The sequence below is a fragment of the Populus trichocarpa genome, chromosome 11, assembly GCF_000002775.5.
Source record: "Populus trichocarpa isolate Nisqually-1 chromosome 11, P.trichocarpa_v4.1, whole genome shotgun sequence".
NCBI classification, from domain to species: domain Eukaryota; kingdom Viridiplantae; phylum Streptophyta; class Magnoliopsida; order Malpighiales; family Salicaceae; genus Populus; species Populus trichocarpa.
This window is the reverse complement of record NC_037295.2, coordinates 15,470,583-15,498,559: the sequence shown is the minus strand read 5'-3', so window position 1 is coordinate 15,498,559 and position 27,977 is coordinate 15,470,583. Positions and strand designations below refer to the sequence as shown.

The following is a 27,977-nucleotide window of genomic DNA, read 5'->3' as shown; positions in this document are numbered from 1 at the left end:
GCAGGGCCTAAGAAAAAGAAAATGGTTGATGGATTTTGGAATTATGTTGAGAAGAAAAATAATGGTTTCGCCTGTAAGTTTTGTGAGTTTGAATTTGCAGCGCGCACTTCAGTTACTAGGATTAAATCACATTTATCAGGAATTAAAGGGCTTGGCGTTAGCATATGGAAATCTTTCAGGTATAGAAATAGGAAATTGGGTAGACAGTATGATTGGAGGAGAGATTGTGATTATCGATCAAGGTAGAGCTCCTGAAGTGAGTGAAGCACATCCAGCTAAAGGAAAAGCATTTCAGACAACAGAGCTAGTGGGTCGTGCTTTTGAAAGAAATGTAAGTGAGATCTGGTCGTGGTTAATGAAGGATGATGTCTTAAGTATTGGTATTTACGGGATAGGCGGTGTTGGCAAAACGTCATTGTTGAGACATATCAATGATCAGCTTCTACAAAGACCAAGCTCTTTCCAGAATGTTTTTTGGATTACTGTAACGCAAGATTTCAGCATTTATAAATTGCAGAATCTCATCGCCAAAGCTGTTGATTTAGATCTTTCAAATGACGAGGATGAGAAGAAAAGAGCTGTGAAATTGTCAAATGGATTGATTGCGAAAAAGAAATTTGTTCTCATTCTAGATGATTTGTGGAATCATTTTTCTCCAGAGAAGGTGGGCGTACCTGTTGGAGTCGATGGATGCAAGTTGATTCTGACAAGTAGATCATTAAGAGTTTGTAGACAGATGTGCTGCCAGGAGAAAATAAAAGTGGAGCCACTTAGCGAGGATGAAGCCTGGACTTTGTTTATGGAGAAACTTGGCATTAATGTTGAACTTCCTTCAGAAGTTATAGAGATTGCAAAATCTGTTGCAAAGGAATGTACTGGTTTGCTACTTTGGATAATAACAATGGCAGGAAGCATGAGGCAAGTGGATGATATAGGTCAGTGGAGGAATGCGTTGGAGACATTAAAAGAGTCAAAAATTGGGAAGGGTGACATGGAGGCTGATATATTCAAGATAATAGAGTTCAGTTATATGAACTTGAACGATTCAGCTTTGCAACAAGCTTTCTTATACTGTGCATTGTTTCCTGTAGATTCCGGAATCAGTAGAGAGGACTTAGTAGAGTATATGATCGTCGAGGGAATCGTTGCAAAAAGGAAGAGCAGACAAGCAGAATCTGATAAGGGCCATGCCATGCTTAATAAACTTGAAAATGCCTGCTTAATAGAAAGTTGTACACGGGAAGGTTATAGATGCGTCCGAATGAATACCTTGGTTAGGGATATGGCCATCAAAATACAGAAAGTGAACTCTCAAGCCATGGTTGAATCTGGTGGATAGTTAGAGAAATTACCGGACATAGAGAAATGGACAGAGGATCTAGTGCGGGTTTCCTTAATGAAAAATTACTTAACTGAAATTCCAGCTAGCTATTCACCAAGATGTCCCAATCTTTCTACATTATTGTTATCTCAGAATTACATGCTGCGGTCGATTGAAGGTTCTTTTTTCACACAATTGAATGGACTCGCAGTTCTTGATCTTTCTAATACAGGTATTAAAAGTTTGCCAGGCTCCATATCTAATCTGGTGTGCCTAACTTCATTATTACTCAGGAGGTGTCAACAGCTGAGGCATGTACCAACATTAGCAAAGCTTACAGCATTGAAGAAGTTGGACCTGGTTTACACACAACTTGAAGAATTGCCTGAAGGCATGAAATTGTTGTCCAATCTTAGGTATCTTGACCTCAGTCATACTAGACTAAAACAGTTGTCTGCTGGGATAATACCTAAACTCTGCCGTCTGCAAGTTCTCGGAGTTCTCTTGTCATCGGAAACTCAGGTGACACTTAAAGGAGAGGAAGTAGCATGCTTGAAGAGGTTGGAAGCTTTGGAATGCAATTTTTGTGATCTCATTGACTTTAGCAAGTATGTCAAGTCTTGGGAAGATACACAGCCACCGAGAGCTTACTATTTTATAGTAGGACCTGCGGTTCCTTCTCTTTCTGGAATACACAAGACGGAGTTAAATAATACAGTGCGGTTGTGTAACTGTAGTATCAACAGAGAAGCAGATTTTGTGACACTTCCAAAAACCATTCAAGCCCTGGAAATTGTGCAATGCCACGACATGACGAGCTTATGTGCTGTTTCTTCAATGAAACATGCAATAAAACTAAAATCCTTGGTAATTTGGGATTGTAATGGAATAGCGTGCTTGCTTTCGTTGTCCAGGATCTCCGCCGATACACTCCAAAGCCTTGAGACTCTATGTCTTAGCAGTTTGAAAACTTGTGTGGCCTCTTTAGCAGACAAAGAGCTCCTCCACCTCTATTTCCATTCAAGGGGCGTAGCGTGATGGTAAAAGGTTTGAAATCTGCACAGCAGGTCTCGAGTTCAAGTCAGGGCGTGCACCTCTTGTAAGAGCCTGGAACAGCCGGGGTTTTACTCGCTCACCTGGGCCCACAAAGTGCGCTTTCCGGGAGGTGGGGTTTCCTTGAATCCAAAAAAAAAGATATTCGGGTGTCCAAGTATGAAGGAGCTGTTCCCTGCTGGCGTGCTGCCAAACCTACAAAACCTGGAAGTGATTGAAGTCGTAAATTGCAACAAAATGGAGACGATGATAGCAGAAGGAGGAGGAAGAATCATGAGTGAAGAAAGCAGTTTTAGTATAAGCAACACTTCTGCTGTTAGCAGCACTGACATCAGTCTCCCAAAGTTGAAGCTTTTGACATTGATATGCTTACCAGAACTGCAAATCATTTGTAATGATGTAATGATCTGTAGTTCCCTTGAAGAAATCAATGCAGTTGACTGTCTGAAGCTAAAGAGAATACCGATCTCGCTTACCCTTCCTTGTCTTCAAAAAATCAAAGTCAAGGCATATCCAAAAAAATGGTGGGAATCAGTAGAATGGCGTTATTGAATACTAGTGAAGGAGGAAAGGTGTCCAAACTGGCACAATTCACTCTGTTTTTCGCTCTGCCTCTCACTCTTGAGTCTAAATTGTTCAAGATTTTATTGTCATGTAAACAGTTATCTAATGGCATGCTAGGTTGCTGCCTGCCCCACCAACTTTCTATTTTGATCTTCCATGGTCTTTCTTTCAATCAAATATTACGAAAAGATGAAAAAGTCCCGGGACACTAGTTTTATAATTTTCTTTTCTTTTGACCGTGCATTGTTTTTTTATATATTTAGTCAAATGTCAAGTTACCCTCAGCTTGAATTAATAATAACAAAAAAAAAACCATAAAAATAAGATATTTTCCTTACTAATTTTAATTTTTTTTTGTTTTTAAAAATGTTTTGATTGTTTGATTATACATCTAAAATGAAAAATAATTTATTTATCCTCGATTAATTTAGTAATGATAAATAAAATTTATTAAAAGACCTAAATTTATTTTTGAGCTAAAAAAATTATTTTATAATAAATTTAAATCTAAGTATAAAATAAGCTAATAACAAAAAAATAAATTGAAACCCAAAACTTTACCATTTCAAAATCCAAGATTCATGGCCTGGTGGCCATGCCAAGTTGAGCGGGGCAGATCGAGCACCTGTGGTTTAAGTCCAAAGTCCAAAGTGATGGATAGATTGAATCAACTTTTAGACGCTCTCATGCAGTAGAAAGAAACCACATCAAGAACATCTCTTTATGCATTAGAATATCTGCTTTTGTTTAAGTCGTCTTCTTCAATATGGACGTCAGTATCATTTCAAGAGAGCTCATCAAACCCTCTTCGCCATCCATCCATCACCTCTTACCGTTCAAGCTGTCCCTTTTGGATCAGCTTTTACCCACAACTTATGTTCCGATGGTTTTCTTCTACCCAAGAAATAACAATCAAGATTTCAAAGGTTTACAAATCTCAATTCAACTAAAGAGATCACTGTCCCAAACACTATCCACCTTTTACCCTTTTTCTGGGAGGGTGAGAAACAACTCTATTATAGACAACTACGAGAAGGGTGCTCCATTTGTTGAAACCCGAGTGAAGGGGAGTTTGTTCGATTTTCTTATACAACCTCAGCTAAATTTGCTGAATAAATTTCTTCCATGCCAACCATTCGGCTATCAATCAGATCCAGAAGCAACACCGCAAGTAGCCATACAAGTTAACACATTTGACTGTGGTGGGACGGCACTCGGTCTCTGCTTTTCACACAAGATCATCGATGTAGCTACGGCGATTGCGTTCCTCGACAGCTGGGCAGCCAACACACGAGGTCATTACCTTGAGCAAATAAATCCTGCTCTTTTTGAGGCGTCATCCCGATTTCCTCCGCAAAATAAATTCTTAGTTCAATTTCCTTTGTGGGTGGCGGAAAACTATTTGTTCAAAGAAGGAAATGTCACCAAGAGATTCGTTTTTGATGCCGATGCCATTGCCACTCTAAGGGCTAAGGCTAAAAGCAAACGGGTGCCGAATCCATCTCGCACTGAAACACTGACTGCCTTTATTTGGAAATCCTGCACGGAAGCTTGTAGGTCGTTATGCGCTCTGCCAAGGCCGTCTGTCTCTCTACATGCAGTGAATATAAGACAAAGAACAAAACCTAGCTTTTCAAGATACTCTATTGGAAACCTATGGTGGCGTTCACTGACAGCCTGTGAGTTGGCTGATACCAAGATAGAGTTGAATGATTTGGTGAGCTTAACTAGAGAATCTTTCACTAATATAAACGATGATCTCCTCAAGGATTTCCAGGGTGAGAACGGGCTTCAAGGCATATCTGAGTCGTTGCTGAAACAACTGGTGGGTATAGGCTCGAGAAACCCAGAAATATTTTTATTTTCTAGTTGGCTTAACTTTGATTTAAATGATGTCGATTTTGGATGGGGAAAACCTATATGGGTGGGTCTTACAGGAGAAGTTGGACGCCCTTCAGGGTGGGCGAATGCTACTTTCTTCAAACAGACTGGACGAAACAATGAAATTGAGGTGTGGATGACCTTAAATGAAAAAATAATGTCTGTGGTAGAGCGTAACCCTGAGTTCCTCGAATTCTCTACTCCAAATCCTAGTATTTTCATGCCTCATGTATCATCTTAATTAATATGTAATTGTTTTTTGATATTTCTCCGACTGCGAGTGCTCTAAGCCTTATGTTTTCATGGATTTGATGTTATTTTTTGTTCTTTTCTTTCTTTTGGGTGGTTCTGCTCTTCTTATGCTCTGCTGTTTTTTGTCATATTTTCTTGTGGTCACATATTCTATAAGGCTGCAGATAGGCCTTTTGTGGTCGCTGAAATTTTTAGGTTTCCAGGACAGTAGAGTTTTAATTTCACGTTCCTCATGATAAATAATGGATCGATCATGTGTGGGGAAGCTTTTTGTCATCCCCATTTCTCTTCACTTGAATCTGAATTTTTTGCTCTAGGATCCAAAATAGCCAATTACTATATAGCTGTTCTCCGATACTAGTAGGCGGATCCAACTTTTTTCAACGTTTAAAAAAATATTCGAAGGGACAATAAAATCAAATAATTCGAGTTAAATTAACTAAAATACAGTTAGGGATATAAAACCAAAAGAATTCACACAAAAAATTGAAAGAAAATTACAAAATTTAAAGTTTAATAACTTTGTCGCACCCGACATCGCGGCGGCTCTAAAAATAAATCTCTAATTATGGAAAAAGAACGGATTTCTGGCATCTTGTTCTTTTAGAAAAAATGTCTTGTTTGAGGAGTCGTCACCTAGTATTATGGTCACTAAAAACCCTAACTGGTCAATAGAGATTCTATGGTTCGGGACTGGTTACGTAAAAGGGAAGATATTAGCACCTCTTAAACGTTCTGCCTAAGGCAAACTGTATTGCTGTTTTTGTCTTAAATTGCTAAATTTTACTTGTTTACGCTCTAGTGGTTTATTCGCAATATTCCTAACTCTAGCGTCAGTGAATATTCAACTACGGATAATTTCAACTCTGGCGTTGGTAACTATTACGTAACTATAAAATAAATTTAGATCAATATTTTTTATTCCTAACTCTAACGCTAATGAATAAACAAATAAACTAAATTAATTTTATTACGCGTTCACATATTTTTTTCTATATAGTTAAATAATAATAAAAAAAATTAAATCAGTGTTTTTATTCCCGACTCTGGCGTCATAGAATAAATCAATAAAATAAAATAAAAAATAAATAAAAAATTTTATTTTTCATACATGCACATATATTTTTTGCTAAATAAAATAAAATATAACGAATAAAAATAATATAAATTTAAACCAGTATTTTATTCCCGACTCTGGCGTTGGTGAATAAACTAGTAAATTTATATTATTTTTATTCATGCATACACATATTTTTTTATTTTTCTATTTTTTATTTTTTTATTTTTTATATTTATGTTTTTTGGGCTGGGCCCAGATCAGCCCACATGGGCTGGGCTAGACCCAGCCAGCCCAGCCCGGTCATTGGCCTAAGCCAGTGACCCGGCTGGGCCACATGAGGCACGCGTGATCCAAATCACGCGTGCCGGGCCTTTAGTTTTAAATCAAGACAGGCGGCGAAGATGAATTAATGAAACGCGGGGAAAAAAAAACAGAGCAGAAGACTTACCTGGTTCGTTTACAGGGAGTTTGCGCGAGATTGCTGAGGGCGACGTTTCTGCTTCGAGTTTCCTCTTACTTCCTTCTGCTTGTGTTCCCTGTTGTATTCCTTTCCTGTGTCTCTATTTCAGCTTGTTTTTCTTCGTCTTTATGCTCTGTTTTCAGAACACCGTCTCTCTCTCTCTCGGCCAGTTTTCTCTCTCGTTTTTCTTAAGTCAGAACTGGTGAGGGAAGCCTATTTCTGGTATGGGAGTTCTGGAGATGAACCTAAAAATTGTGTGCTTTGCTTGTGTTTCTCTTCTTTTCGGTTTCTTTCGTCTCTCTCTCTCTCTAACCAACCCCTGCTCTTCGGTGCTGCTCGGTTTATATAGGGCTCGGCGGGTTGATAACGGGCGGTAGGCTGAGGGTCGGCCACCATTAAGACGCCCATAACTGAAGCCAACTGACGACGATTACTGCTGCAATGTTTCTCCCTCCATTACTGCAGAAACGGTCACTGGCTTAAAGGAGAAGAAGATGAACAACGTCTTCAAAACGACACCGTTTGGAGATAAACAGTGGCCATTTTCACTTTGACCCGTAAAGTTTCGAAACTTTTATCATTAAGCCCCTGGTTTAAACCGTAATTTTCCCTGCATTTCGGCGCCTTTACAAGTTAGTCCTTGGACTTTAATCTGCTGCAATCGTGTCCCCAATTAACCCCAAACTTTGCTATTTCTTCAATTAAGTCCCTGATTTCATTAATTTAATTAAATCCAAAGTCCAATTAAGTCTAAACCTTATCAATTCTCCAATTAAACTCCTGATTGGATTAATTAAATTAATTTCAAGCTTAATTAAGTCTCAAAACTTATCAATTCTCCAATTAAACCCTTGATTGGATGAATTAAATTAATTTCAAGCTTAATTAAGTCTAAAAATTTATCAATTCTCCAATTAAACCCTTACTTGAATTAATTAAATTAATTTCAAGCTCAATCAAGTCTACAAATTTATCAATTCTCCAATTAAACCCTTAATTGGATTAATTAAATTAATTCCAAACTTAATTAGATTAATTTCAAAGTTTAATTAAACCCCAAAACTTCCAATCATTTTGCCCTTAACCCAAATTTTAATTCATTCTTCATTTATTTTATTTTACTTGTTTTTCCATCATTATTATTATTATTATTTCATCAAATTTTTCATGTATCATCTTAATATGTAATTGTTTTTTTAATATTTCTCCATATGTCTTATGTATTCATGGATTTGATGGTGTTATTTTTTTTCTCTTTTCTTTCTGCATCATCGTACAAGGTTTTTATTGCAACTTTAATGCTTACTATTTTGAGTTTTATTATTCTTCAACCACCGAAATTTCAAGTCATATTTCTTGTGGTCACATATTCTACAGTCTGCAGATAGGCCACCGTATGATCCCTTTTTCGCCACTTCACTTGAATGTAAGGAGGACACACATTAACATTTTTTTAAAAAAAAAATATTTAAAAATTTAAATTTACCAAACTATCATTGACAAAATCTAAAAATAACAATAGAACCAGTAAAAAAAAAAGCAAAATACCCTTGTAAATAGCCTTTGTTTTTTTTCAAAATGAAAGGTTAATTCCGTTATTTTACTATTTTTTTAAAAAGACAGAGAAACCCCTCTATGCATGTATATTTCTTTATCTTCCAATGACATGATTGCAACTTACCTGTTTATTTTTTGAAAAGGATAAAAGAACCCCTTGGATTTTTTTTCTTTTTTGCTTTTAGGGAAAAAATAGTCATTACAGTGTAACAAAAAAATCTTTGGACTATTTTGTCCTTAATTATTTTGTAATGACGAATGTATCCCATGAAAAAAGATATTTTTACCCCAAATTGTAAGCTTAATTAGTTTTTTTTTCAAGGAAAAAATCATATTTACATTGTTTCAATCCATATGTTTTTATGTATGGGGCTACAATAAAAGATTGAGCTCAATTACTTTTTTTGTAATGATGAAATGTTTTTAAATTATTTGTTGTCTAATCATGTATAGACTAGTTATTACATTTATGCTATGTCATAACTAGGGGAGTTCATGGATACTCTTAGGTTGGGTTTGAGTTAATTGTATCAAATCTAACTTCTAATATTTAATAAATTATAAACTCCACCGATTCAATTTTTTTTATCCAAGCAAGTTAGATATATCGGGTCAAGCTGATTTTTGTGTGGATATTGTAGATATCCACAAGTTAGGCTTGCTAATTTTCATGGGTTGTGTTTAATTAGAATTGAAATTTAAGCTCAATAAATGAGCCAAAAACATGTTATAAGTTTTAAAAAAAAGAATTACTTGAGGCTTAATACATCAAATGAATCAATTTACTAAAATGGAAGAATCAATTGGAAAAAAAAGGACTTAAAATATAACATACAGGGGGATAAAAGAATAAGAGGTTTAGTGGCGAGAGAGAGAGAGAGAAAAACTAAACAAAGAGAAAAAAAGAGAATATTTAAACCAAGAACTTTCTAGAATATAAGGTTACACTGTTAGTGGTGTTGTATAAAGTATACATGTTGGGTCAAGTTGGTTACGTTTTAAAACTCTCAACCTGTGATATTCATTTCTTAGATTTATTAACCCAATCTTATCTGTAATATCTATATTGTTTGACTTTAACACACTACTAGAAAATCTACGAATATAAACGAAATCACCAATCGAACTTCTTCGTCGGTATTTTGGGGTGATATTTACCGACCGAATTTATTCCATCGCTAACTCCGTTGATATTTACCAATATAATATTTCTGTTGGTAAATACTGAGGGAATTCTAGTCAGAATAAAAGGAATTTTAAAAACCAAAAAGTACGATGACATGTAATTTTTTATGGACGTTTTTACCGATTGAATTACAGTTGGATTCGAACAGAGAAAGTCGTATAGTGATGTGTCACTTATACCAACAGGATTGCCGATGGATTGACAGACAAAAACATTTTGTTGGTAATACTATTGGTAATAGTTAATATATGACCTAGTCATCAACCCTTTCTTCACCTAGTTCTCTTTCTTCCCCTTTACAACTAAACAACCCTCCCACATCAACCCCATCTCAATATAACTCATCCTTCCTTTTGCCCTAGTTATTCCTTCACATTTCCTTTTTATACAGTCTTAACTATCCTTGAAGGTGTCCTTGCAGAAATGGTTTCTAAGAATAATTGGTCAATTGATAGAAAAAAAGTAGTTGTTTGCCTTCAAATCCTGTAATAATTGCCCTTTTATCATCTGGTTTTGCACATCAATTATTATTGTTTTAGTTGGTGTTATAGTTGGTGGATTAATTGTTCCATCATAAATGACTTGTCAATACTTGTTAGACCTTAAAAGATTTTTTAATAATATGCTCCAATAATCATAATGACCATGAAATGGTTTATTAAATAAATTTTTCAAAAGCCATGGTTTTTTTTTGTTGGATTAGTTGTCATTGTAAAAGGATAATATTTTGCTATGTTTTAAAGCTGCTACTGCTGCTGCCATGAAAGGTGGCTATTATGTTGTATTTTCAAGGTTGATATGCTGCCATAGAAGGTGACTATTGTTGCTACATTTTAAGGTTCGATCTATTACATGAAAGGTGGCAACTAGTGCTACAAAGATAGTTGTTGTCATATCTATTCTCTTCTTTTTTACAACATGCTGATACCAATTTTTTAAAATTTAAACACATAAAGAATTTTAAACCTCCCTTCTCTCATTCATATAAAATTCTAGATACATAACCCTTATATATATATAGACTTATAAAAATTAATATAGAAAATTCTAAAATTAATTAGTTTGGAAAAGATTTAAGTTAAGAAATTTGCCAAATTATATAGTCCTAGATGGATCTATTATCGCATAGACATGTATAGTAAATTGTTGTCTTTGCTGCGCTAGCACAAAATCTTCATTTTCATATAGTTGAGAAGAATGCTTGATTTCAACCAAATCATTTGAAAGAAGCATTCTAATTTCTCTTTTTGTATCATACCAATGACATTTAAACATGAATACTTTGCACTTACTCCCTAAATATTTTAATTGAACAACTTCTTCAAGCATTTCATAATAATCACATTCATTATCATCATAACATCTTCTTTTCACACGAACTCCACTATTCATCATCCTTTTAAATCAACGATAATTTTGAGTGTGAAATTTGTAACCATTCACATAATATCCATTATAACATTTTACTAAATTTGAAAGGCACATAACATGTGCAAAGATTTGATTCCCAGTTCTGTTTGATTGATATTCAACCTAGCATAATATTTAACACCATAATAAATATTTTTTGGAAACAAAATAATAATTTCTTGAAAGTATAAAATTGAATTCATTCAAAAATTTATTTTCTAAATCTACTTGCATTATTCTTTTTTAACCAAATTGAAAAGATCTCCTCATAAAATGTTTCTATTTCAGCATCGCTCACATGTAGTTGTTGTGAATTTAACTCTTAATAATATTCCTTAAATTATAAAAAATTAAATTATTAAGAATTAAGTACGGAAAAATATATTTCATACTTACCCTAAATTTAGTTTCAATTCTTCACAGTTAAAACATACATGGTGTTGTAACCCAATTTTGGATTCACCAAGATTTTCTCGAGTGATATTTTATTTCTATTATTATTTATAAAAATCCAAAAAAATTAAGAAAAAGTTTAAAATTCAAAATATATTTTTCTCGAGTCAACCGTATTTTTCCATCAAAACCGAGTCCACCGGGTCAATACGGGTCAAACCATGTCGATCAGGGTAAAAAATGAGTTTCGGGTCAAAACCGTCATTTTCAACCAAAACCGAGTCCACCGGGTCAATACGGGTCAAACCATGTCGACCAGGGTAAAAAATGAGTTTCGGGTCAAAACCGTCATTTCCGACCAAAACCGAGTTCACCAGGTCAATACGGGTCAAACCATGTCGACCAGGGTAAAAAATTGAGTTTCATGTCGTTTCGGGTCAAAACAGTCATTTTCGACCAAAACCGAGTTCACCGGGTCAATACGGGTCAAACCATGTCGACCGGGGTAAAAAATGAGTTTTCAGGCCGTTTCGGGTCAAAACCGTCATTTTCAGTCAAAATCAAGCCCACCGAGTTGATACCCATCAAAAGGCTTTTTTTTAGTGTCTCAACATAATTTTCGGTCATTAAAATTGAATTTTAGCGGTTGAATCAAGCTTTTTCTAATACTGATTTGAATTTTTAGTTTTATCTATATAAATATTTATTATTATATATAATAAAACAAAATCAATAATACAAATTAATCATATTAGGCGGGGCAGTTGCACTGATTGTTGGCGGAGTAGTTGTGCCGATACAATTTTTCTTTAAAGCATATCCGTGTTGTCCCCTGTGATTGGCTATAAAGAGCCAGTTACAATTCGTCAGGGAAGAAAAGAAAAAAGAAAAGAAAGAAAAGAAAAGAGAGATTACATCCTCGATCACTGTTCAGGTTTTTTTAGTTTTTCTTCACGAAAGTAAGATATTGATTTTTATTAAAAAAATTTTGAAAAATACCAAAAATATCCTAACCCTTAGATCTTAGTTTCTGGTAGGATACAATATTGCTTACCACACTAGATTAAAACCCAAATACATCTCAGCTCTTAAAACAATTTGCCTTTAGATCTTGTTGCGCCACGTCACCCGGTGTTCAAGCTCTCGGTACACCGCGCCACACTAGATCACCCCTCAGCCAATCCGGACCGTCCGATCAACTTGCAGATCCAGCCAATCACAGCCGCAGGATCAGTTTAATCGCGATCCAACGGCTCACAGCCTTCCGATGCACCGGTGCACCATGCGCGCGTTCACACCGTAGCAAATCTCGGAGACTCTCTCTCCTCTCGCCGGCGATTCCCTCTCTCTCATCCGATCTCCCATTTCCGGCTCTTTTAAGCTTCCGAACCACCACAGAAAGGTTTCTAGCCTCCTATAAAGCAAAACCCCGGCCGTTTTCAGCGTTTTTGCCTCCCCATCTGGCCGGAAAAAGGGCACGATTTTCGTCGGCCACCGAAGCTTCAAACCGACGATTCTCCCTCGTCAGCCATCAACGGCCGTCGAGACCACTGCCATCAGAATCCTCGCCCTCAGATCTACCAGAATCAACCATTTTTTGGCCGGAAATCTCGCCAGAAAATTTTACCGCTCCAACAGCAACCGCGCTTGAGCCACACGCGCCACCAGGGGCATTTTCGTAATTTTCCGAGAAATTCAAGGGTATTTCAGTCTTTTGCCTATACAGTGGCACTCAGGTAATTTTTTGGGGTTCCTGATGGTATTTTTGATATTTTTATATATATAAATGCTTGTAAATTTTCTCGCATGCTAAAAAACAACAAAAAAAAACAAAAAAATAAATATAAACGGAATAACGACGCGGGTCCAACACTCATCTTATCATGTCATTGTTTGTGGGTCCAAAGCCCGGTTTTCAAGTATGGTTATACTTATTTCTCAACAATATCAAAATAATTTTGTTTTTATAAATAAATATTGTTTGTCGACACGTCTCTTTTTTTTTAGAAAAGGACCGATGTCAAAAATTTAAATACCAAATATGGATTATGTCCATTATTTCTTTTGGTAACTTAGACGTAATTCTCCTTTTAGGGATAAATGTCAATATTTTAGATAAGTCTCCTATTTTTTTTAGGGACTAATGTCATTTTTTGACGTGTCTCCTATGAATATTGTCTGTCGACACGTCTCTTTGTTTTCTAGAAAAGGACCGATGTCAAAAATTAAAAATACCAAATATGGATTATGTCCATTATTATTTCTTTTGGTAACTCAGACGTAACTCTCCTTTTAGGGATAAACGTCAATATTTTAGACGAGTCTCCTAATTTTTAGGGACTGATGTCATTTTTAACGTGTCTCCTATTTTTAGGGACCGACGTTAACCATTAAAAAAAACAAATTTCAAATAAGCCCGAAATATAATAGCATTTGAATTCAAATAAAAAACACACAAGTAAGGGTAACCTTTCTCTTGAAAGGATGTTTTAAGGGTGGTGTCTACCTCCCCTTAATCATAACTAACCCCGTACCTGAATCTCTGGGACCAGTGTCTAATTTGGGATTTCTAGTTTCCCTCAAATTACTAGATGACGACTCCAATAAAATCTTTATTTCTCCCAATTGAGAAAAAACCCTTTTTGTTAAATAAACAAAAAAGAGGGAGCCGTCGCCTGACGTCGTGTATCGACACATAGTTATGTGCAATTTTCATTTCAGCTTGTGATAATTATTTTTTATACGATCTTTTGGACAATTTTTTTCTCGGGTAAGAAAAAATTGAAAGTTTTTCTATCAAGACTTTTAAGATCATTGTCATCATTACCAAGTTCATTTCAAATAACAATTAAAAAAAATATTTTCTCTCAATTGTTTTATACTTTAATTAATAATAAATATAAATTATTTATAGTAATAATAAAGCCTTCACTAGCCTCAATGTCTGCGCTTCGCCGTGTGGCTGGATTGTTTTTTTATACAAAAAATAATGTTTAGGTGTTGAGATAGGGTTAAAACAATGACATAAAAAATCGGTTATAATAAATATGTAACAACACTAATAATATTACTTATTTTTGGATAACACACACTACCCATAATAAAAGAGCAGACAACGAGAAATAAAATTATATGACGAAAGTCTATTTTTGACCATCGAGAGCTGTCGCACGTGCTGTCCAAAGCACATGGTGGCCTCAACATGCCAACAGTTTTTTTTTAAAATTTAAAAATATTATTTAAATGTTCAATTATATTATCACCCTCAACCAAACCTAAAATTAACAAAAAAAAAAAAAGGCCAATGCTAAAAAGACCTCAATACCTTTGACATTAGTTTTATAATTTTTCCATTGTGCATTTTATTTTATATATTTAGTCAAATACCAAGTTACCCCACAACTAAATTAATAATAATAATAAAATCATTGTGTAAATAAAGGATTTCTCCTTGATGCTAATTTTTTTTTTTGTTTTTAAAAGTGTTTTGGTCATTTCACTGTGCATTTAAAATGAAAAATGATTTATTTATCCCCGGTTAATTTGATAATGACAAATTAACCTTATAAAAATATCTAAATTCCCCCAATAACAAGTGTTAAGTTTTTTGGATGGGAAAAAAAAAAGTAATTACATTTCCAGTAAACAATTATTTCACTCAAAACTACTACTGTGAAAATCCTTCATGTTTTAGACTTTTTTTAATGTAAATAAAATTAAATGAAATTATTTATATAGAATGAGAAAATGTTATAAAGAGAAATAGTTCTCTTTTCTAAATTATAAGGTAAGTGCACGTTAATAATTTCCTTGGACATAGGTCGGGTGATAAGTTAAAAAAAAATAATAATAACAAATGAACCAAATTAAAAAAAAATGATAATGATAACATAAAAAAAGTATTTTTTATAGAATAAATAATATAGCTTAATTTTCAATCCATTAAATACAGAAGAAAAAATTGGATAAAAAAAAACAGCTCGAGTCAATTCGAGTTAGCATTAAGGGATATGCCAACCTGGGTTAACCCAATAAACCGCGACCTAAATCATGAGATCGGAATAACTTGGTAGAAAAAAAAACATAAAAATCATAAAGCTAAAAAGAAAATAAGTAAAAAAAAATCATAAAGCTTAATGTTTCAAACTCATGACTTGAATATTAGACCAGAAACACCCTACCAAGAAAAATCACGAAACCCAATTTCTAACCAATTAAATGTTGAAAGATTAACTTGGAAAAAGAATATCAATTACATAAAAGGGTCTAAAACAAAAAAAATAACAATTAAAAGAATGAAGATCAAAATTGAAATACAAAATAAATTTTATTTTTGATAGAAGGGTAAAATTGAAAAGATAAGTCAATTGAAAAAATGATAAAAGAAAATCAAAATAATGAGGATCAAAATTTAAATAAAAAAATAATTTTTTGATTGAAGGATAAAATTGAAAAGAAAAATCAATTCATAAAAAGACCTAAAAAAATAAAATGAATTAGGACCAAATTGAAAAAAATAATATATGGAAAATTGGGATAGAATGATAAAATTGAAAACAAATAAAATTCAACAAAAGAACAAAGAATGAAAATTAGAAAAAAAAAAACAAGAAATGAAGTTGAAATGCCACTAAATAGGGCCAAGTTGTAAAAATTTGGGGAGAAAAGAGTGTAAAAGAAAAAAAAAAGAAAGCTTACTGGCAACAAACCGGACCACCACTATTGACACACATAGCACCACTACGAAGATGATGCAGTGATGCTTCCAACGACCCATATAAGGGCATTTTTGGATGTTGAGAGGCATTGCTTGCGCTTAGCATTTTTGTTTTTTGTTTTATTTTTTATATTTTGTCAAATACATAATTGCTCTTAAGTTGACTTGATAATAATGAGAAAATCATTACAAAAAGATGAAAAAACCTCTTAACACTAGTTTTATATTTTTCTTCTCATTTCACCGTGCATTGTTTTTATATATTTAGTAAAATACCAAGTTACCCCTCAACTGAATTAATAATAATGAAAAAATCATTGTGAAAATATAGAATTGCCCCTTCACAACAATAATAATATTATTTTGCTTGCAAGAGTATTGTGTTCGTTTTACTGTGCATTTAAAATAAAAAATTATCTACTTCTCTCCGGTTAATTTGGTGATGACAAATGAATCTTATGAAATGATCTAAATTCCCGAATAGCAAGGGTTAAGTTTCTTAAATGGAAAGGCAAAACTCTAATTACATTTATAGTGAATAGTGATTTCATGTTTAAGATTTTGATAACATAAATAATAAATTATTATCAAATTAAATGAAATTATTTTATATCTAATGAAAAAATGTGATAGAGAGAAAAGTTATCTTTTATAAATTATAAGGTAGAGCACGTTAACAATTTCCTTGGAGATACTATATGGTTCTGTCTTCTTAATCTTGGATATGGACATAAGAGGCATTTTAAAGATTAAAATTCTCCATTTGGATTATTGTTTCCCCACCAGTTATTTTCCATCTAGTTATTTTCCACCTATTCAAATTCTAATATCCTTATTCAAATTATATCTCCTCCACGGTCATAATTTCATAAAACACTTAAGGATTGTATACTTGAAATAAAATTAAATAAAAACCAAATATGTATATTAAATATATAATTGAATATTATACTTAAGTTAAAACAATGTAAGCTTAGAATATGATTTGCTGAGAAATTTATTATTGTAAAGGATCGATAATTTGTTTTTAAAGTTTTATTGTGTATCTCTTTATGCAAATAAAATAATGTCAATAAATCTTTTAGTTGTATTTTTAAACAAAGTTCATGAACTCTAGGAAATATAACTGAATATCTTTACTATAACATAACCTAAGCTCTAGAATATAAAGAAAATAAAAAATAATAGAGCTTGAAAGTTGAAACTAAAGAAAATAAGCTAAAACACTAAGGTGAAGAAGAGTTTGGAAATCTATCAAATACTCTTTCATTCAATTCCTTTTTATAATAGATTTTGGAATAAAAAATATTAATTCTCTTCATTTATGAGCTCTACTTACCTGTCACAAAATAAAATTAACTTGATAGTTTTTTAAAATATGTTTTTTTTATTAAATAAAAAACTATTCGGATTAAAGAATAAAACTATACAAACACTATAATGAAGAAATTAATGAGCTGGATAGAATAATTATTTTTTAACAAAAAAAAAATATATTATAATAAATTTAAATCTAAATAAAAATACAAATCAAAACTCAAAACTTGAAATTCAAAGTCCAAGACTTATGACAAGGCTGAAGGAGCGCATGTGGTTTAACTCCAAAGGCGATGGAATCAACTTTTGTCCCATTGAATTAAGAAGAGTGGTTGACGAAGCCTATATAAGACGCTCTCATGCAGTAGAAAGAAACCACATCAAGAACATCTCTTTATGCACTGCTTTTGTTTAAGTCGTCTTCTTCAATATGGACGTCAGTATCATTTCAAGAGAGCTCATCAAACCCTCTTCGCCATCCATCCATCACCTTTCACCGTTCAAGCTGTCCCTTTTGGATCAGCTTTTCCCCACAACTTATGTTCCAATGGTTTTCTTCTACCCAACAAAAAACAACCAAGATTTCAAAGGTTTACAAATCTCAATTCAACTGAAGAGATCACTGTCCCAAACACTATCCACCTTTTACCCTTTATCTGGGAGGGTGAGAAACAACTCTCTTATAGACAACTACGAGAAGGGTGCTCCATTTGTTGAAACCCGAGTGAAGGGGAGTTTGTTCGATTTTCTTATACAACCTCAGCTAAATTCACTGAATAAATTTCTTCCATGCCAACCATTAGGCTATCAATCAGATCCAGAAGCAACACCACAAGTAGCCATACAAGTTAACACATTTGATTGTGGTGGGACGGCACTCGGTCTCTGCTTTTCACACAAGATCATCGATGTAGCTACGGCGATTGCGTTCCTCGACAGCTGGGCAGCCAACACACGAGGTCATTACCATGAGCAAAAAAATCCTGGTCTTTTTGAGGCGTCATCCCGATTTCCTCCGCTAAATAAATTCTTAGTTCAAGTTCCTTTGTGGGTGACGGAAAACTGCTTGTTCAAAGAAGGAAATGTGACCAAGAGATTCGTTTTTGATGCCGATGCGGTTGCCACTCTAAGGGCTAGGGCTAAAAGCAAACGTGTTCCGAATCCATCTCGCACTGAAACACTGACTGCCTTTATTTGGAAATCCTGCACAGAAGCTTGTAGGTCGTTGCGCGATCTGCCAAGGCCGTCTGTCTCTCTACATGCAGTGAATATAAGACAAAGAACAGAACCTAGCTTTTCAAGATACTCTATTGGAAACCTATGGTGGCGTTCAATGACAGCCTGTGAGTTGGCTGATACCAAGATAGAGTTGAATGATTTGGTGAGCTTAACTAGAGAATCTTTCGCTAATATAAACGATGATCGCCTCAAGGATTTCCAGGGTGAGAACGGGTTTCAAGGCATAACTGTGTCATTGCTGAAACAACTGGTGGGGATAGTCTCGAGAAACCCAGAAATATTTATGTTTTCTAGCTGGCTTAACTTTGATTTAAATGATGTCGATTTTGGATGGGGAAAACCTATATGGGTGGGTCTTACAGGAGAAGTTGGACGCCCTTCAGGTTTTGCAAATATTACTTTCTTCAAACAGACTGGACGAAACAATGAAATTGAGGCGTGGATGACCTTAAATGAAAAAATAATGTCTGCGGTAGAGCGTAACCCTGAGTTCCTCGAATTCTCTACTCCAAATCCTAGTATTTTCATGCCTCATTTATCATCTTAATTAATATGTAATTGTTTTTAAATATTTCTCCGACTGCGAGTGCTCTATGCCTTATGTTTTCATGGATTTGATGTTCTTTTTTTCTCTTTTTTTTTTTTTTTTCCTTTTGGGTGGTTCTGCTCTTTTTTTTATTATTATTAATGTGGGTGTCCGGGTCAGTTTACACGCATTTCAACTAAAACTATAAGTCTTGAAATTAACAATCATGTAAGCCTTCAATGAATTAAAAAATGCAATAAAATTAAAAGGGAAAAAATTAAAAAAAAAATAAATAAGAAAAATATAAAGCACATAAATAGAGCAATTAAAAGTAGAGGGACCCAAATCCGATAAGAAAATCAAATTGAAAAAATACCCAAGGATAAAATTGAAATAAATTCAAACTTCAAAAAGCATCAAAAGCCAAATAAAACAATAATTAAAAGGAGGATCAAAATTTATAAGATTACAAACCAGAGTATACAATTGTTTTTTTTTTTTGGAAGTTTAGGTGTGTCTTTCCAGGAAATGAGAGAGAAAAGAAAGAAGAAAGAAAAAACATTCACCGCGACCCAACCGAATCTCCTCCGTGAGCATGCGCCACATTGATAGAAAAAGAATAACGCGTCGCTCCCAATGTCGCGATGAAAGCAGGACTTTGGCCACTGTACGTTCCCTCATGTGCCACTTGAATGACATGGAGGCCATACTAAATTTTTTTATATAATATTTAAAAACTGTCAAGCTGTCCTTGACAAAAACCTAAAAATAACAACAAAACTAGTTGAAAAAAAACAAAACACCCCTGCAAATAACCTTTGTTTTTTTTTTAAATGCAAGGGAAAGTCCACCATTTTTTTAAAAAAGGAAAAGTTGGTGAAACTCGTTTATGCATGTATATTTCTTTCTCTTCTAAGAGCATGATCGTAACTTATATGTTTATTTTTTTGAAAAAGATAAAAGAGCCCTTTACTCAAAGATATTTTTTTCGCTTTTGAGGGAAAAACAATCATTACACTATAACAAAAAAAAAAAAACATGTCCAGACTATTTTGTCCCTAATCAATTTTACAATGACAAATGTATCCCATGAAAAATACATTTTTACCCCAATTTGCAAGCTTAATTAGTTTTTGGTAAGGGCAAAATTATATTTACATTGTTTCAATCCATATCCTTTTATATCTGGGCCACAGTAAAAGACTGAGCTCACTTAAGTTTTTTTTTTTTTTTTTTGTAACGATGAGAAAATTGTAAATTATTTGTTGTGCAGTACTATACAGGCTAGTTAATATACCTGTGCTATGTCATAACTAGGGGTGTCATGGATATACTTGGGTCGGGTTTGAGTTAATTATATCCAATGTAACTTCTAATATCTTACAAATTATAAAGTTCACCGATTTATTTTTAGATATATCAGGCCAGACTAATTTTTGTGTAGATATCATAGACATCCACAAGTTAGGCTTGCTAATTTTCTTTGGTAGAGCTTAATTAAAACTAAAATTTAAGCTCAATAAATTATCCAAAAACATGTTATAAGTTATAAAAAATACTTTAGGCTTATTACATCAAATGAAACAATTGACTAAAATAGAAGAATAAATTGTTAAAAAAAAAAAACTTCAAATATAACATATAAGGAGATAAGAGAATAAAAGGTTGAGTTGAGATGGAGAGGGAGGGAGAGAGAGAGAAATAAAGTATTTATACCATGAACTTTCTAAAATATAAGGTACATTATTAGTAGGGCTGTATAAGTTATATGGGTTAGGTAGGTTGATTAAATTTAAAAAATCTCAACATGTGATATCCATTTATATGTAATATTTATATTAATTGACTTTAACAAGTTGAATCAAATCAGACAATACAAATATTACAAAGTGTTTGAAGTTGGTATTTTTTTTTTTGTGTTGTTTATTGGTACTTCTTTTTTCATAGAATATTATTTTTATTTTAAAAAAAATTAAAAATTATCATAAAAAATTATATTATTAACTCAAAAAAATATTTATATTATATTTACAATAAAACTCAAATTTATGATAGTAACTAAATATAAAAATATTAAAAGAATAATTTTAATTTTTTATATTGCTAAAAAATGCTTGTATATAAAAGAAAAAAAATGTATATTATTCATTATTTTCTGGAAAAACTGTAGAGGACCTCTAGGTTTTTTTTTCCTTCCAAACTCATTATAAATTTGAAAAATTAGTTTCAGTTTTTTTTATATAAAAATATTGCATTTGAACAATAATTTTGTTTTTCATTTTTCAGACTCTAGTTTTTTTAAAAAACTAAAGTATTATTCTCTTTCTAAATAAACCCTTAGATACTAACTCCAACTCCAAACTTTTTTTCTTCTTATTTTTAGAATCTGAAATCCTAAAATTATGATTAGTGGAAGGTATACCAAGTTTTGAATATTTTTAATCTTTTGATGGAGAGGTCCACTGGGCCATAATAAGCGAAGATCCAGAGTTTGCACTTGTTAATTTATTATCAAGTCAAGATTCAAGAAATTAACCGTTGACATTTTATAATTCACTAGTGTTTGCCCAACAAAACCTTCCACCGCCTATCTCCTACGCTACCCTGAATGGCTCTGCTAAACAATTGATTCTCGTCTGCGCTTCGTTTTCTCCCAGGATTTCTTTTTGTGATTCTTTAACTCTTCCGTAGAAAGTCTTTTCTGGTCAGGTTAGCTACCTTTTCTGTTCCTTTATTATAATGGTTTGTCATTCCATTCATACAGGTTCATTTTACTTGTAGTGGTAAAAGATTTTTGTTCTTTTTTTTTTTTAGTTTAATGTGGGTGTCCGGGCCAGCTTGCGCGCACCTCGACTAATCCCACGGACCCTGAAATTAACGACTATGTAAGTTTCCAGTGGCCATCATATGAGCAACCACAGGGTTCGAACCTGAGACCACAGAGGGAGCAAACCTCTTTGTTCCAAGCTCTTACCACTGGCCACCACCTAGATGGTTAAAGATTTTTGTTCTTTTTTTTTTTTTTTTAGTTTAACGTGGGTGTCCGGGCCAGTTTGCACGCACCTCGACTAATCCCAAGGACCCTAAATTATTTTTTATCTTGATTTGATTAGTTGATGATTTAAAACACATTATCCCCATGTATTTATTTACGACAAGTCTACTATCCCAGTTTTTTTTTTACTTTCATTTGCCAGTTAAAGAATATCATTGAGCCAAAATCGTGCAATTCATATATGTATCTCAACTTATAAAAATTGATAAACAAAATTCTAAAATTAATTAGTTTGGAGAAGATAAGTTAAGAATTTGCCAAATTATGTGGTCTTAGCTAGATTGCTGGTTTTTTAAAAGTATTTTCTTTCTGTTATCAATTACTGTAATCATTTTTGTGGATGCAGGGCCTAAGAAAAAGAAAATGGTTGATGGATTTTGGAATTATGTTGAGAAGAAAAATAATGGTTTCGCCTGTAAGTTTTGTGAGTTTGAATTTGCAGCGCGCACTTCAGTTACTAGGATTAAATCACATTTATCAGGAATTAAAGGGCTTGGCGTTAGCATATGGAAATCTTTCAGGTATAGAAATAGGAAATTGGGTAGACAGTATGATTGGAGGAGAGATTGTGATTATCGATCAAGGTAGAGCTCCTGAAGTGAGTGAAGCACATCCAGCTAAAGGAAAAGCATTTCAGACAACAGAGCTAGTGGGTCGTGCTTTTGAAAGAAATGTAAGTGAGATCTGGTCGTGGTTAATGAAGGATGATGTCTTAAGTATTGGTATTTACGGGATAGGCGGTGTTGGCAAAACGTCATTGTTGAGACATATCAATGATCAGCTTCTACAAAGACCAAGCTCTTTCCAGAATGTTTTTTGGATTACTGTAACGCAAGATTTCAGCATTTATAAATTGCAGAATCTCATCGCCAAAGCTGTTGATTTAGATCTTTCAAATGACGAGGATGAGAAGAAAAGAGCTGTGAAATTGTCAAATGGATTGATTGCGAAAAAGAAATTTGTTCTCATTCTAGATGATTTGTGGAATCATTTTTCTCCAGAGAAGGTGGGCGTACCTGTTGGAGTCGATGGATGCAAGTTGATTCTGACAAGTAGATCATTAAGAGTTTGTAGACAGATGTGCTGCCAGGAGAAAATAAAAGTGGAGCCACTTAGCGAGGATGAAGCCTGGACTTTGTTTATGGAGAAACTTGGCATTAATGTTGAACTTCCTTCAGAAGTTATAGAGATTGCAAAATCTGTTGCAAAGGAATGTACTGGTTTGCTACTTTGGATAATAACAATGGCAGGAAGCATGAGGCAAGTGGATGATATAGGTCAGTGGAGGAATGCGTTGGAGACATTAAAAGAGTCAAAAATTGGGAAGGGTGACATGGAGGCTGATATATTCAAGATAATAGAGTTCAGTTATATGAACTTGAACGATTCAGCTTTGCAACAAGCTTTCTTATACTGTGCATTGTTTCCTGTAGATTCCGGAATCAGTAGAGAGGACTTAGTAGAGTATATGATCGTCGAGGGAATCGTTGCAAAAAGGAAGAGCAGACAAGCAGAATCTGATAAGGGCCATGCCATGCTTAATAAACTTGAAAATGCCTGCTTAATAGAAAGTTGTACACGGGAAGGTTATAGATGCGTCCGAATGAATACCTTGGTTAGGGATATGGCCATCAAAATACAGAAAGTGAACTCTCAAGCCATGGTTGAATCTGGTGGATAGTTAGAGAAATTACCGGACATAGAGAAATGGACAGAGGATCTAGTGCGGGTTTCCTTAATGAAAAATTACTTAACTGAAATTCCAGCTAGCTATTCACCAAGATGTCCCAATCTTTCTACATTATTGTTATCTCAGAATTACATGCTGCGGTCGATTGAAGGTTCTTTTTTCACACAATTGAATGGACTCGCAGTTCTTGATCTTTCTAATACAGGTATTAAAAGTTTGCCAGGCTCCATATCTAATCTGGTGTGCCTAACTTCATTATTACTCAGGAGGTGTCAACAGCTGAGGCATGTACCAACATTAGCAAAGCTTACAGCATTGAAGAAGTTGGACCTGGTTTACACACAACTTGAAGAATTGCCTGAAGGCATGAAATTGTTGTCCAATCTTAGGTATCTTGACCTCAGTCATACTAGACTAAAACAGTTGTCTGCTGGGATAATACCTAAACTCTGCCGTCTGCAAGTTCTCGGAGTTCTCTTGTCATCGGAAACTCAGGTGACACTTAAAGGAGAGGAAGTAGCATGCTTGAAGAGGTTGGAAGCTTTGGAATGCAATTTTTGTGATCTCATTGACTTTAGCAAGTATGTCAAGTCTTGGGAAGATACACAGCCACCGAGAGCTTACTATTTTATAGTAGGACCTGCGGTTCCTTCTCTTTCTGGAATACACAAGACGGAGTTAAATAATACAGTGCGGTTGTGTAACTGTAGTATCAACAGAGAAGCAGATTTTGTGACACTTCCAAAAACCATTCAAGCCCTGGAAATTGTGCAATGCCACGACATGACGAGCTTATGTGCTGTTTCTTCAATGAAACATGCAATAAAACTAAAATCCTTGGTAATTTGGGATTGTAATGGAATAGCGTGCTTGCTTTCGTTGTCCAGGATCTCCGCCGATACACTCCAAAGCCTTGAGACTCTATGTCTTAGCAGTTTGAAAACTTGTGTGGCCTCTTTAGCAGACAAAGAGCTCCTCCACCTCTATTTCCATTCAAGGGGCGTAGCGTGATGGTAAAAGGTTTGAAATCTGCACAGCAGGTCTCGAGTTCAAGTCAGGGCGTGCACCTCTTGTAAGAGCCTAGAACAGCCGGGGTTTTACTCGCTCACCTGGGCCCACAAAGTGCGCTTTCCGGGAGGTGGGGTTTCCTTGAATCCAAAAAAAAAGATATTCGGGTGTCCAAGTATGAAGGAGCTGTTCCCTGCTGGCGTGCTGCCAAACCTACAAAACCTGGAAGTGATTGAAGTCGTAAATTGCAACAAAATGGAGACGATGATAGCAGAAGGAGGAGGAAGAATCATGAGTGAAGAAAGCAGTTTTAGTATAAGCAACACTTCTGCTGTTAGCAGCACTGACATCAGTCTCCCAAAGTTGAAGCTTTTGACATTGATATGCTTACCAGAACTGCAAATCATTTGTAATGATGTAATGATCTGTAGTTCCCTTGAAGAAATCAATGCAGTTGACTGTCTGAAGCTAAAGAGAATACCGATCTCGCTTACCCTTCCTTGTCTTCAAAAAATCAAAGTCAAGGCATATCCAAAAAAATGGTGGGAATCAGTAGAATGGCGTTATTGAATACTAGTGAAGGAGGAAAGGTGTCCAAACTGGCACAATTCACTCTGTTTTTCGCTCTGCCTCTCACTCTTGAGTCTAAATTGTTCAAGATTTTATTGTCATGTAAACAGTTATCTAATGGCATGCTAGGTTGCTGCCTGCCCCACCAACTTTCTATTTTGATCTTCCATGGTCTTTCTTTCAATCAAATATTACGAAAAGATGAAAAAGTCCCGGGACACTAGTTTTATAATTTTCTTTTCTTTTGACCGTGCATTGTTTTTTTATATATTTAGTCAAATGTCAAGTTACCCTCAGCTTGAATTAATAATAACAAAAAAAAAACCATAAAAATAAGATATTTTCCTTACTAATTTTAATTTTTTTTGTTTTTAAAAATGTTTTGATTGTTTGATTATACATCTAAAATGAAAAATAATTTATTTATCCTCGATTAATTTAGTAATGATAAATAAAATTTATTAAAAGACCTAAATTTATTTTTGAGCTAAAAAAATTATTTTATAATAAATTTAAATCTAAGTATAAAATAAGCTAATAACAAAAAAATAAATTGAAACCCAAAACTTTACCATTTCAAAATCCAAGATTCATGGCCTGGTGGCCATGCCAAGTTGAGCGGGGCAGATCGAGCACCTGTGGTTTAAGTCCAAAGTCCAAAGTGATGGATAGATTGAATCAACTTTTAGACGCTCTCATGCAGTAGAAAGAAACCACATCAAGAACATCTCTTTATGCATTAGAATATCTGCTTTTGTTTAAGTCGTCTTCTTCAATATGGACGTCAGTATCATTTCAAGAGAGCTCATCAAACCCTCTTCGCCATCCATCCATCACCTCTTACCGTTCAAGCTGTCCCTTTTGGATCAGCTTTTACCCACAACTTATGTTCCGATGGTTTTCTTCTACCCAAGAAATAACAATCAAGATTTCAAAGGTTTACAAATCTCAATTCAACTAAAGAGATCACTGTCCCAAACACTATCCACCTTTTACCCTTTTTCTGGGAGGGTGAGAAACAACTCTATTATAGACAACTACGAGAAGGGTGCTCCATTTGTTGAAACCCGAGTGAAGGGGAGTTTGTTCGATTTTCTTATACAACCTCAGCTAAATTTGCTGAATAAATTTCTTCCATGCCAACCATTCGGCTATCAATCAGATCCAGAAGCAACACCGCAAGTAGCCATACAAGTTAACACATTTGACTGTGGTGGGACGGCACTCGGTCTCTGCTTTTCACACAAGATCATCGATGTAGCTACGGCGATTGCGTTCCTCGACAGCTGGGCAGCCAACACACGAGGTCATTACCTTGAGCAAATAAATCCTGCTCTTTTTGAGGCGTCATCCCGATTTCCTCCGCAAAATAAATTCTTAGTTCAATTTCCTTTGTGGGTGGCGGAAAACTATTTGTTCAAAGAAGGAAATGTCACCAAGAGATTCGTTTTTGATGCCGATGCCATTGCCACTCTAAGGGCTAAGGCTAAAAGCAAACGGGTGCCGAATCCATCTCGCACTGAAACACTGACTGCCTTTATTTGGAAATCCTGCACGGAAGCTTGTAGGTCGTTATGCGCTCTGCCAAGGCCGTCTGTCTCTCTACATGCAGTGAATATAAGACAAAGAACAAAACCTAGCTTTTCAAGATACTCTATTGGAAACCTATGGTGGCGTTCACTGACAGCCTGTGAGTTGGCTGATACCAAGATAGAGTTGAATGATTTGGTGAGCTTAACTAGAGAATCTTTCACTAATATAAACGATGATCTCCTCAAGGATTTCCAGGGTGAGAACGGGCTTCAAGGCATATCTGAGTCGTTGCTGAAACAACTGGTGGGTATAGGCTCGAGAAACCCAGAAATATTTTTATTTTCTAGTTGGCTTAACTTTGATTTAAATGATGTCGATTTTGGATGGGGAAAACCTATATGGGTGGGTCTTACAGGAGAAGTTGGACGCCCTTCAGGGTGGGCGAATGCTACTTTCTTCAAACAGACTGGACGAAACAATGAAATTGAGGTGTGGATGACCTTAAATGAAAAAATAATGTCTGTGGTAGAGCGTAACCCTGAGTTCCTCGAATTCTCTACTCCAAATCCTAGTATTTTCATGCCTCATGTATCATCTTAATTAATATGTAATTGTTTTTTGATATTTCTCCGACTGCGAGTGCTCTAAGCCTTATGTTTTCATGGATTTGATGTTATTTTTTGTTCTTTTCTTTCTTTTGGGTGGTTCTGCTCTTCTTATGCTCTGCTGTTTTTTGTCATATTTTCTTGTGGTCACATATTCTATAAGGCTGCAGATAGGCCTTTTGTGGTCGCTGAAATTTTTAGGTTTCCAGGACAGTAGAGTTTTAATTTCACGTTCCTCATGATAAATAATGGATCGATCATGTGTGGGGAAGCTTTTTGTCATCCCCATTTCTCTTCACTTGAATCTGAATTTTTTGCTCTAGGATCCAAAATAGCCAATTACTATATAGCTGTTCTCCGATACTAGTAGGCGGATCCAACTTTTTTCAACGTTTAAAAAAATATTCGAAGGGACAATAAAATCAAATAATTCGAGTTAAATTAACTAAAATACAGTTAGGGATATAAAACCAAAAGAATTCACACAAAAAATTGAAAGAAAATTACAAAATTTAAAGTTTAATAACTTTGTCGCACCCGACATCGCGGCGGCTCTAAAAATAAATCTCTAATTATGGAA

The 27,977-nt window shown here is 34.5% G+C and overlaps 3 protein-coding genes and 1 long non-coding RNA gene across 20 annotated transcripts in view; 3 read left to right on the top strand and 1 right to left on the bottom strand.

Moving 5' to 3' along the window:
• LOC112323307 (probable disease resistance protein At1g15890) overlaps positions 1-27,977 on the top strand; it is a 50,402-nt gene that overhangs the window by 854 nt on the left and 21,571 nt on the right. The window contains exon 2 of one of the 2 annotated variants that reach the window (XR_002976721.2): positions 5-3,055. Coding sequence is in view for 1 of the 2 variants with exons in the window: in XM_052445550.1 (XP_052301510.1) it covers positions 29-1,339 (1,311 nt within the window). In the remaining variant the exon portion in view is untranslated. Of the gene's footprint in view, positions 1-4; positions 3,159-27,977 lie in introns of those variants that run through there. The other variant, XM_052445550.1, reaches the window with a different exon arrangement.
• Positions 1-27,977, top strand: part of LOC7462355 (stemmadenine O-acetyltransferase) — a 38,752-nt gene that overhangs the window by 4,817 nt on the left and 5,958 nt on the right. The window contains exons 1-3 of one of the 16 annotated variants that reach the window (XM_052445539.1): positions 3,705-3,864; positions 17,762-17,813; positions 26,249-27,487. The exons of 1 other annotated variant lie outside the window; for it this stretch is intronic. In XM_052445539.1, the coding sequence (XP_052301499.1) occupies positions 3,705-3,864; positions 17,762-17,813; positions 26,249-27,392 (1,356 nt within the window). In that variant the 3' untranslated portion in view covers positions 27,393-27,487. Of the gene's footprint in view, positions 1-3,704; positions 5,156-17,513; positions 19,034-26,036; positions 27,488-27,977 lie in introns of those variants that run through there. 14 more of the 16 variants (XM_052445536.1, XM_052445542.1, XM_052445537.1 and 11 more) reach the window with 14 other exon arrangements.
• On the bottom strand, positions 1,409-18,959 carry LOC127904045 (uncharacterized). Its single transcript, XR_008056843.1, has 3 exons — positions 18,858-18,959; positions 3,500-4,960; positions 1,409-2,578 (listed from the first exon to the last, which is right to left on the bottom strand). It is a non-coding gene; the product is annotated as an uncharacterized LOC127904045 (long non-coding RNA).
• LOC127904044 (probable disease resistance protein At1g15890) lies at positions 21,483-25,491 on the top strand. Its single transcript, XM_052445551.1, has 2 exons — positions 21,483-21,645; positions 22,338-25,491. Exon 2 carries the CDS (start codon positions 22,362-22,364, stop codon positions 23,670-23,672), a length of 1,311 nt encoding a protein of 436 aa, XP_052301511.1. The 5' UTR covers positions 21,483-21,645; positions 22,338-22,361; the 3' UTR covers positions 23,673-25,491.

What these genes read in the sequence shown, in the direction of transcription:
- LOC127904044 (XM_052445551.1), top strand. Translation starts at nt 22,362, where the DNA reads ATGGATTTTGGAATTATGTTGAGAAGAAAAATAATGGTTTCGCCTGTA.